Source organism: Platalea leucorodia (genome assembly GCF_965183815.1).
Source record: "Platalea leucorodia genome assembly, chromosome: 5".
NCBI lineage: Eukaryota > Metazoa > Chordata > Aves > Pelecaniformes > Threskiornithidae > Platalea > Platalea leucorodia.
This window is the reverse complement of record NC_138827.1, coordinates 19,427,482-19,439,234: the sequence shown is the minus strand read 5'-3', so window position 1 is coordinate 19,439,234 and position 11,753 is coordinate 19,427,482. Positions and strand designations below refer to the sequence as shown.

At 37.6% G+C, this 11,753-nt stretch overlaps 1 protein-coding gene across 8 annotated transcripts in view; it reads right to left on the bottom strand.

Moving 5' to 3' along the window:
• Positions 1–942: 942 nt before the first annotated feature.
• UNKL (unk like zinc finger) overlaps positions 943–11,753 on the bottom strand; it is a 60,121-nt gene continuing 49,310 nt past the window's right edge. For 6 of the 8 annotated variants that reach the window (XM_082312830.1, XM_082312831.1, XM_082312834.1 and 3 more), the window contains 4 exons: positions 9,199–9,429; positions 8,325–8,527; positions 7,237–7,491; positions 943–5,002 (listed from right to left, as the gene is read on the bottom strand). In XM_082312830.1, coding sequence (XP_082168956.1) covers positions 4,847–5,002; positions 7,237–7,491; positions 8,325–8,527; positions 9,199–9,429 — 845 coding nt within the window. In that variant the 3' untranslated portion in view covers positions 943–4,846. Of the gene's footprint in view, positions 5,003–6,662; positions 7,492–8,324; positions 8,528–9,198; positions 9,430–11,753 lie in introns of all 8 variants that reach the window. The other 2 variants (XM_082312832.1, XR_014228264.1) reach the window with 2 other exon arrangements.

Here is an 11,753-nt window from a genome sequence, read left to right as displayed (position 1 = left end):
CACCTGGATGAAAAAGGTGGTTCCTGCAGGGCAAGTGCAAGGCCTTGGGGTGTATGGGAGGGCAAGTGAAGACCGTAAGGCATGTGTCTCAACAGCTTTCTCACCAGTCTACTTGGGAGTAAGTGATCGTGTAAGATTCTGTATGTGTGTCTGTCTTCCCCTTCCACCTTGTTGGGATTGTTCCCACTGCTCTGTCCTTACCTTCATTATTGGATTTCTCATGCAAGCACAGCATGTAAGCTGAGACTTCTTAGTAACCAACTTTAATTTACTTGCCTTGCCAGATGCGTGGTGGCTGCTGGGGAAGAAAAGAAGGCTGGGGATTACCAGGAGGGATATGGACGATGGGACAAGAAGCTCCAGGAAACCTTGGTGAATCCGCATCCTCAGTACTGTATGCTGTCACATTCTCTGCATCTTATGAAGGACAAAGTTTTGAGTTGGAAAGGTACAAAGCTACCAGGTTGTATAAGGTGAGCCTAAACAGGCTGCAGTTTCTAACATCCCTGACACTGGAGGATATGAGAGGCATGGACTGCAGAAAGAGGCAAGACTTACATGCTCCTCCTACACAGCATCTCCTGTTGCCACCGTTAGGGACAGAATACTGATATAGACGATATAACCAGAATAGTGGTATAGACGTCATAACCAGGATAGCTCCAGCCCGGCAGGGTGCTTTGTATGTTCTTAGGACATGTAGTACAGAGAAGAATGGAACGGAAAAGTGATTATGTTTTAATTACTTGACAGCCTCTGTCTTGTAGACCATTCTGCTGAATCAGTTTCTGTGTATCATAGTTAGACCTCTTTCTCCACTGAAACAGTAAATGCCAATCCCAGTGGTTGAAACCCTGAAATGATTAGGAATGCCATAATTAGACTGCAGAGGAAAACATATCTGTACATTTCTGAATCTTTAAACACAGTATAGCTCAGAAATAAAGATCAAAATTTTATTTCCATGTTGGTAATAAAAATAATTCCATGACTTCTGTAAACCATTGCATAAACGCTATAGTGTAGAAAAGTTTTAACAAGTGTTAAGAATTTTAAACAGTTCACTACAAGTAAATGAGTACGCATTATAAATAATATGTTTTGTATTAAGAACAATTTCATTCACAAAATCATTTCTGTCTGTACACTCAAAACATTAACGGCTTCCATAAATTAATATGAGTAAAAATTCCATATTTATTTAGGGTCTGATGATGACCACAGTTACACAAGCATAGTGTGACAGTAATAATATTACTACCTATATTTAATACCAGGATACTCTGAATGGCAATGTAGAACAAAACAAGTATGTCTTTAATAATCTGCTATTCAAAGAAGACTAATAATAAGCCTATAACATGCAGCTTGGGATCTATCTGTAATTAGCATACTTCCGGTTAAATTACAGCTCCTAACTGTAAAAACCCTGAGAAATCACAATTTTAATCTATTATTCCCCAGGCTAAAATACTTGTGACAACATAATGGCACTCACATTAAAAATTATATTCTTACATAAATTAACACAGCACTTTGTCAAATACCAAAATGAATCTTGAAAATTTGTTTAGTTTGCTTTTATGTATTTTGTGAATTCAGCAAATTACCGTACTGTAGTCTTGCTAAAAAATAATTTTAATGTATCCAGTTTCTAGATAGTGTATATAGTACAAAGATGAATACTTAGGAAGGGTCAGGTTTCACTTCTGACTTCTTCCAAATAGTCGTCTCTAGTCAACTGCCTATATTTTATTATCCTCCATTTTAAAGTACTGGTGTAAAAGTACATATTTATTTGTATTTGCAGTTGACTTGCATTAATAAGATACAGAAAACTTTGCTTGTAATTACAAAATAATTTTGTGAAGAACAACTGTATTATTTTCGTATGACTGCTGTGTATCATGATGTATAGTTCAAGTGATCACCTTGATGGGATTTGTCTGTAATTACAGCAAGCTGCCCAGTCTGAGAATTTCACACATAGGTATGTTTCTTTGGTATGTGTTTTTTCTTCCTCCACAAAATGGTTTGTTGATAGTTTTTAAATGTGTCTGTAATTCAGCACCAAAGAAACTTACAGGGAACACCTGCAAAATTTTCAGTACTGATATTACTATAGGACATACATCATTATTTTCAAGATTCATCATTGTAAAACACAAAACATACACATTTAAAAAGCAACAGACTAAACACATTAGTTCATTTCCTCTAAAAACGCAGCACATATAAACTGCGAATGTCAATGTGATGATTCACACTGCAAGTGCTGTTTACATTCCTTTTTTGTTGATGTTGTGAGATTAGGAAAATCGCCTGTTACTACCAAAAAAAAAAGGGACCAAAAAGTAGCCCCGGGACATAGGCAAATGCACTAAAATACACATGAAGAACTATAAACTTTGACAAGACAGCACAAAACCACGCTTCTGTATCTCGTGGGTAACAAATGTCACATAGCTGCATATGGGCAGCACAATGTGGCCTAAGCTGGTTTCTTCTAACATACCAAAGCAAAAATTTTCACTAAGATATTTCTAAACGTTTTTGTGAGCACAATGGTTGCAGAATGCTATTCCACACTAGATAAATGTAGTAAACTGGTGTCCAAAATAACTGCTTATTTGAAAAATATGTAACATAATTTCAAACTGTAATTACATATTATTCCTTGATTTGCTCACTGTTTAAAAAAAAAAAAAAACACAGACCTTACATAGCTAAGTTTGCTTTAGTCCAAAATGCTGTTAAGGTTCAAAAATCAATCTTTGTCATAGACTGCACAGGTGCAAAAAATACATTAATACCTACAGCCAAACTTGGTGATCCATGTTCCTTTTTTTAAAGTCTAAAGCTGGCTACACCTTTAAAACGGCAATATCTTATTTTAGGACAGAAAAGTGTGTTTGAAAATGCAAATACAGTCCAATTTTATAGTTTTCTCAGTACAAACGTTTTAGAGAAATGGTGGCAAAGTCAACACAATCACATTATTAAACCCAACTCTGGTCTTTAAGTGATCTTCAGCCAAAATTTTGAAACAGAAGCAAGTAGAAACGTATTTAGTATTTTTTCCTACTTCTCCCTTCCCAAAAGGTCTCCAACGTTCCTGCAGATCGACCTGTTTTCAGAAAGCAATGACAAGCCTGTACATTTACTTCTCACAGAAAATGTGTAATGATTTTTTGCTAACTCAAGCCTTTGTACAAAGAACGCTAAAACCCAAAGGAGATAGTGATTTCAGTACTATTGGCTTGGGCCCTCTATTTAATGCTGACACAGTTCTAAAAGCTCTATTTTGACAATAATAATTTTAGTATACATCTTTTTTTTTTGTTTTAGCATGACTGAACTTTAAATAGATTAACTCTTTGCTGCCTGTGTGAACTCACTTTTTGTACTGAATACAGTAATAATGGAGATACAAATCGTGTAACACAGTAGTAGGTCATTTCAATCTAAGTTGTACTAGTGTCACACCTGAATTTAACAGAAAAAGGAGCAATGTAGGCAATTATTCCATGTAAGAAAAGTAAAAATATATAGTGTTAACATGCAGTAATTAAATTCTCCTCCTGAATTGCATGTTCCCAACTACCAGGATGAAGTAAAGATATTACCACCTTTTAAAAGAATCACTGTGTCAAAGTGCCACTGCCTGATTACATACTTAAATAATTTTGTAGTTCCTTTCAAACATGCATTACTTCATTACTGAAAAAAGTGTATTTTTAAATATTTATAAAAGCAAGAGACATATTCTAGTTATTGTCAAATTGTTCAATACAAAATTAAGCAATAGAAATTATTTGCAAAATTCTTCTTTTATGTCTTCTGCCATTTTCTAGGATATTGGGCATAGGCACTTGGTAATGTTATGTATATCATATCTTTTCCCGATGAGTACCACACAGGTTAGGAGACATACAAAAACTTTAAGACTACAAACATCCAAACTGAGGGAAATATGCAAATGCACAGTTGTTTACTAAAACTGATCTGTTTCACAAAATTGAGAACATGTCTTTGAATATGAAAGCATATGTGCCCCACTATTTTTGTCTCTGCTGGTACATTTATAAATACTACAGTATACAGTTAACTTATAAATTGTAAAAAAACTAGATAAGTTGTCATTTCTATTTAATCATATCGTGATTTAACGGTAAAACCATGTGAAATATTTTAAATTCACAGTACACATATAACACGTCATATTATTGCATATTAAAAAATAAACATAAGACCTAGAAAGCAGCTTGAAGCAATTTACAACATATCTTCTAACAAAACACAATAATTAAAAAGTGCTTTTATATTAATCAGAGTTTTTCAAACATCCAAGTAAACATAGTGTTAGACCGATTCCAAAATACTGGCTCTGGCATTCCACACACAACAGACATGGCAAAGGGACCATTTGTGCTGTTGAGTGTGTAGTTACTGTATCTACGTATCCATCTTCTGTTAATGAAAATAACAGGTAAAAACACTTCATTCAGGCATTATGGTAAGATTTATACAAAGTGATTACAGTGCAAATGAACCTAAGTAGCTTGTGCACTAGGAATGTAAGTGGAAGTCAGAAAAGGCTGCAATGGGATTGGGGGGGGGAATGAAAACCTCAAGACTATAGAACCTTATCAAAGGACTGAACCTGATATGTAAAGGTTGGCAAGCCTTATTCTCTATCTTAAAGCAACTAAGTTTCTCACATCAAAATGGAAATCAGTCTAGCACTATTAAATGGATTAATTATGAGTGATATAATTCTTATACAAAATACAAAACCATAAAATTATTTAATTCATGAACATGATATGAGTACTATGCCTGTATGTTACCACAGATTTTTTTTTTTCTTGCAGCAGGGACATTCTTCTTGTGCAGCTGCACAGTGATCACAAAGTACGTAATGTTGACATGGATTCAGGATAATGCTACGATCACCTTCCTGACAAACAATACACTTCTTTGACTGAAGCTGAAAAATCACCTGTAAAAAGATTATTGCACTCAATAAAAAGGATTCCAAAGTATACAGTTGCGTTCTAGCAGCTTTACACTTAGCTGTCCCAAATAAACTTCTAATTTAACAACACAAAGGACAATGTTTTTGTATGACAGAGAGCTGAACTGAGGGTCATAAGATCAGAGCACACACAACCTTTAAAGTAGCAGCTGAAGGAGTATAGGTGCTTTTAGAAAGGAAGATACCTAGGATTGAACCTCTGGACTGAAATTTTCCTGCATAATTGGGATGAGTGATGCAAACAAGCAAAAACAAAAAAAAGAGGAAATAGGCCTTTTTCATTGTCATATACTCCCTCATTTTGCCATTTCAAACTACAGCTACATTTTTCTCATACTGTGGGAGATGTCTGCATTAGGACAAAATGGAAGCATCCCAAATGTGCGTTACTTTGAATAAAGCTACTGATACAGACTTCAGGGAGGATGTTACAACTGCAAAGAAATGTCTCCATGCGATAAGCCATATCAACCCTATTAAGGAACAAGAATTGAAAAGCATCTAAAAGCCATGTTAATTTTTGAAGAGCACGACATGGTTTGGACCATGAGAAGAACGCAGAACACTCTATGTGGCACTGCCTAAGACAGCAGCTTTCTCCTGGAAGGAAGAGCTAGGTGAGAAGAGGCCACAGTGGTAAAGGAAACCTGAGAAACTGGAAAAGGTGGTAGTGGTTTTGATCACTCCAGCCTGGCCAAGATGACTTCCATTCCAGGATGTAATGACTTTTTTGGTAAGAGATTCCAAGACTCTTTTCCTCGTCTTTAAAATCCCTTAGGAGAAAAACGATAGTGGTCACCAATCCAATCCATAATCCTGTAAATGTACTTGATAACAGGAACCTGGTAACCAGCAAGTCTCATCCTCCTCCACCTACTTTATTGACAAAGACTTAAATTATGTTTTAAACTCTTCTAAAGAGAGCCTGGCTTTTTTTTCAAGACTGTAGCTCATACTGATACAGATGGCACTGGACAGGAGGTGCACTGAGACAGAGAAGACACTGCTGAACTCAAACAGGTACTAGAGTATGTCAGGCTATCCCAGTAGTGAAAGGAAATCTTTTTTTTTTTTTTTTTGTCTGGACAGTCCCATCACAGTCAAAACAAAACAGCAAGAATTGGTGTCATATGTGGTGTCACTGCCCTTTGAGACTGCAGGGGAGACAGCAATGTGAAACCAAGTTGTGCCCAGCAAGGTTTGAAGTATGGTGCCTGGAGCAGCGCATGGTCATTATTATCTTCCTGGATGTGCTCAGAGGAGTGGCACCTGATATTCCCAGCTTTGAGAGCCCCGAGAAATGCCCTCAATCTGGCAGCGAAAGAGCATCCTAAATTTTGGCAGAAACTGCGTCTGAATTTGAGAGAAGGTGAAATACAGCAATATGCCACTAAGGTGATTAAGGGACTCAAGCATCTGACATACAAGGAGAGGCTGAAAGAGCTGAGATTGTTTAGCCTTGAAAAGAGATGGCATCTTACCGGTGTGTATAAATACCTGATGGGAGGGAGTAAAATAGATAGGGACAGACTGTTCTCAGTGGTATCCAGTGAAAGAAGAGGCAACGGGCATAAATTAAAATACAGAAAATTCCACATAGACATAAGAAAAAAACTTTTCTTACCATGAGGGTGGTCAAACACTGGAAAAGGTTGCCCATAGAGGTGGTGGACTCTCCATCTTTGGAAATACTCAAAACACTACTGGGCAAGGCCCTGAGCAGCTTCCTCGAGTTGACCCTGCTTTGAGCAGGGGGTAGACTGGATGATCTCCAGAGGTCCCTTCTAACGTCAATGATTCTGTCTCTGACTACACAAACTCCTAGCAGGGAACCTCATGACCTATCTTCTAAACAAGTGAAAAGCATGTAACTATGTTCATGTACTTAGGGCAACTATTTTTGTTTATTTAGGTAGTGCCCAAAACATTGGGGGTAAAAGCTGGCATTAAATCTTTTCTTTAATCACCTCAAGAATTCTTGTGAATCACTTGTAATTTTTTTCTGATAGCTGATAAAAAACTTAGAAGAATGCATTAGGTTGAGAAATCTGAACCATCCTCTATTCCAGAAAAGAAAGACTTAACGGTGACAGCAGTGTTGTTCTTTGAAATGAAACCTGGTATAAATATGTCATTGAAGGTTATTGAGCTGCCAGTTTCAGTTAACCAAAAATAGTTATGGAGATGAAGAAACTCACCTCATCTATTGTTTCTAAATCTAAGTGCAGCCGGTTTTGTAAGGAACGAAGCTTTGGCAAGGATATCTTTTCTATATCTCCATAGTTTTTCATATAAGGTAATGTAGTAGATAGACAAACAGCTAATTGCACCTTCAGCTTTTTTAATTTATTTTCCACTTCCTCCTTCTTCTGAAGAGCGAGTTGTTTGTCCGCATCTGCAATGTTAGCACGTTCTTTTGCTTCTTGAGCCTCTTTCTGCCATGCATCACATGCCTGGGAGAAAGATTTCCAGAATATAAAAAATAAATTTTTTAAATTAACAACAGAATAGCAAATTCAAAAGACTTCGAAGATGCAGGTAATCTCTAATTTTAGACATAACAATGCATTTACTGTCAATTTAACACTTCTCCCTACTTATCCTGCCTTCCAATTAGCAACTCTTCTTGTTTTGTCTTAATGTAATTTTTAGGTATGTCACCGTTACTTGCCTGTAAACAGCCAGAAGCCTTCTTGGAGCTCTATAAATGGAACACACTTTAAATGTTAAATTCATAATTTAATGTCAAGAGACATCAAAAACTATCAAAATTTAGTACAGCTACTTAGCTACTCCTCGTCACAGAAAGAACAACATGAGGGGAAGGAAAGGACTACAGAAAATGCACTAGACTGGCAGTTACCAGCAACTTCAGTTTGACTGCTGAAATGGCTAGATACTGTCCAGGTACACTGTACAACCACAGCTGCTGGCAAGCCTCTACTTTTTTTTGCGTGCTTATCATCTGAAAGAGGTATGGGAGGGAGTGTATGTCTTTAGTTACTTAAACATCAAGATATGTTGCTGTTCAGCCCTGTCCTGAATATCTCCAAGTGTCCCTGTCTAGAGAGGCAGATCAACTTTCAGAAAACCAATTGCCCTTTAAAAAGCTGTTTCCTTTATGCCACTAGCTCATTTTGAGGATGGAAAAAACATTCCTTTGACAGATTGTAATAAAATTCTGGGTCCAAGGATAAGAACATATATAAAAAGGAAAAGCAGTAGGAGCTGCTTGTTTGTTAAAAAAAATATATATATAATTTAATATTACAATAAATTAGCGTACCTGTTTTACTTGTTGCCAAGATTCTTCCCATTGTTTTAGTTTTCTCTTGGCATCATCGAGTTCCTGTCTAACTCGAGTTAGTTCGTTCCCACTGGTGTTTGAACTTATTGAGGGGGTAGTGCCACTGCTTAGTACTGGGGACGGACTAGGAGAGAAATTCCCAGTTACAAAGTCCCAGATGCTCCCTGTAACACCATTTAAACCTGTAAAATAAAGGCAGAAAAAGTAATCATTCTGCACACACTGCTGCAAAATGTTTCACATGCAGAACAAAACAGATGTGCCACAAACGCAAAATTTATACTTTTATCTGCAAGACTCATAACATTATTTCATTACCTTCAGAAATGTGACAGTCTGGAAAATGTTTACAGTATTTACAGCAATTCAGGAGACTTAGCACATATTTTTTTTCTTGCTGCTTTTAATAGAAGACAGTACCATCCACAAAAGCAGAAGGAAGAGTGGGAATTCATTTATATACAAAAAGCTTTGTTCCTAGCAGCTCATACATCATTTTAATTCTTCCTCTTTCTCTGTTTTGTATTTTCCTTTAGCAAAATGCTGCAGCTAAAATGCATTCCTGCTGCCAGTATGCCAACTGCTCTATTTTACCCCTTTCAAACACCTCCATAAATATCTCCTTTTCATAGAATTCTTTTTTTCGCTTCACTAGGAACGGAAGTTCACTCCTTGAACTTTCTCCCACATACCACATATAACTCCATTATCAGTAGTGTTACCCATTATAACAGCTAGGCTTTGTTGTCCAGATTAAGTCATAAGAAACACGCAAAGCCTTGAACTGAACATTTCTAACCTGCCATTGAGTTCCCTCTTACTATACACAAAGTGCAGCCTTAAACTTACTTACCTAAAGAGTTGTGAGAAGAGGCTGAGGTGCCTAACATACTATGTTCTGTCTTCAAAGGTTGAGGCTGCTGGTGGTGAGGAGCCGTAGTGGATGAAACAAAAGACTGAGACAGCGATTGTGAAAGAGAACTGAGTGGAGAGGTTGAAAGGGATGATGATGAATGTAAAGATGAGGAACGAACAAGAGAACCTGGAATATTGACAGGTGCTGAACTTCCCAGTAATCTTTGACCTATGTATGCATTAGGGGGGGGGAAAAAAAAGATTAGTTCCAAAGTAATACACAGCTCGCTCTAAGTATTTTTCTGAAAAATTCAATTATATATTCAAATACCTTCCATTAAAAAAGAAAACTTTATTTATCTCCTATTTCAAAAATATTTTTTAAATTGAACACTTGAAAGTATTTTTCCAAGGGCCTGAAAACAGAATTTGTAGCTTTACACAGCAGTAGACTCATCTGCAGCTACAGAGAAAAACACTTTTCAGATCAAGTTATTTGACTTACTCATTTTTACAGCCAACAACTAACGCAAGTGGAGAAACTGACTGACACGTAAAGGATTAAGAAAAAATTGGGAATTGTTTTAATATATAAACTAGAGTTAAGCAAGTAAGACTACATACCTTGAAGATCATACACAGGATAATAATCAGACATAGCTCAATTTCTTTCCTCTACATACTTTCGCTTTTGTTCAGTAGATTTTAAATGTCAAATGTACTTAAGTCTCTATAAAAACTGAGTTTGAAACAAAGTAAAAATTAATAATAATTTAGTCGAACAAATGCATTGTTTGTAATTTCCCAAAATAATAATAAAAAATAGGTATTAAAAGGTGGTTGTTCAATCATGCAATTACTTAAATAAATATGCACAGATGCAGTGCATTTTCCTGGTCAGGAAACAGTTTAATATTTACTGTGAAGATTTTATTCATCGGTATGTTTGAATAGCAACTAAAAATTACATCACCTTCTCTTTAAAAAAAATATAGCAGTCAAATGATTATACTTAAAGCAAGGGTCATGATTCTAGTTTTCTGGTTTTGCTTAAAACAGGTGAATTCATGTCATCCGAGAAAACATCTTTCCTTTTAGAAGTATTTCAAAACAAAAAGACAGGGATGCTCATTATAAGTTGCATTGCCACAATGTCTTCAAAAAAAATATATCTTGAAATACTCAGCAAATGTTACCAAGGTCACCCTCATGACCAACTATATGAGAAGGATACAGGACAGACATATAACCACAGATGTACATAACATACAAGACAATAAATGTACACCACTCTTCGCAAGAAGAGCAAGAAAGCAACAAAGTAAAGGGCGTTTAGTTACAAAATCTGGCCAAGTAAGAATTCTCTTAAAAATTAAGAGCCAAAGTAAAGCCCCCAAACAAACATTGTATGAAATGGCAGCAGAAGAACCATCTCTTTTCTGTTTCTTAAAGTAGTCTTCAAATCCAGTTGAATTTTGGCAAATATAATCTGCCTGCATGTCTTGAGTTTAAGGGGTAAGGTTTTGGTAGCAGGGGGGTTGGTGGGGCCAGGAGAGGCCAGGGGCTGCCCTGTGCCAGACACAGCCAGTTCCAGCTGGCTCCTGTGGACCTACCACAGGACACAGCTGCACCCTTCAGCCACACTGGTGACACCTCTGGGGGAACATACTTAAGAAAGGGCGAAAAAATGCCACACAGGCAGAGGAGGAGGGAACAAAAGGTGTGAGAAACAGCCTTGCGAACACCAAGGTCAGGAAAGAAGGAAGGGGACGAGATCCTCCAGTTGCCAGTGCAGAGATTCCCCTGCAGCCCATGGAAGGTTTGGAAGAGACCTCGGTGGAGCAGGTATTTCCCTGCACCCTGTGGAAGAGACTACGGTACAAGCAGGAATTTCCCTGCAGCCTGTGGACAAGACCAGGTCGGAGCAGCTGGATATTGTCTGAAGAAACCGCAGCCCGTGGAGAGCCCATGCTGGCGCAGGTTCTCCTGACAGGAACTGCGGCCCATGGAGAGGACCCATGCTGGAGCAGGGACAAGTGTGAAGAGGAAGGAGCGGCAGAGAGGAGCTGTTATGGACTGACTGCTACACCCATTCCCCATCCCCCTGTGCCGCTCGGGACAGGAAGGGAGAGGTAGAAGAGCTGGGAATGAAGTTGAGCCTGGGGAAAAAGCGGCGGAGGGTTGTTTTAGTTTTTCTCTTTGTTTCTCACCATCCAACTCTATTTTAATTGGCAATAAATTAATTTTCCCCAAGGCAAGTCTGTTTTGCCCATGACAGCAACTAGTAAGTGATGTCCCTGTCTTTACCTTGACCCACAAGCTTTTTCATCTTATTTTCTCCCCCTGTCCTGTTGAGGACGGGGAGTGAGAGAGCAGCTGGATGAGTGTCTGGTTACCCACCCAGGTCTATCTATTACACCGCATGAACTATCCTCCACATACAAATAAAATTGGTTACAGCATTTCCTTCCTGTTCTATACTTCGTGATACTTCCCCTGAAGCATAATCATTCCTGCAGCATAGAACAAGGCAGTAAATGAAATACCAGACAA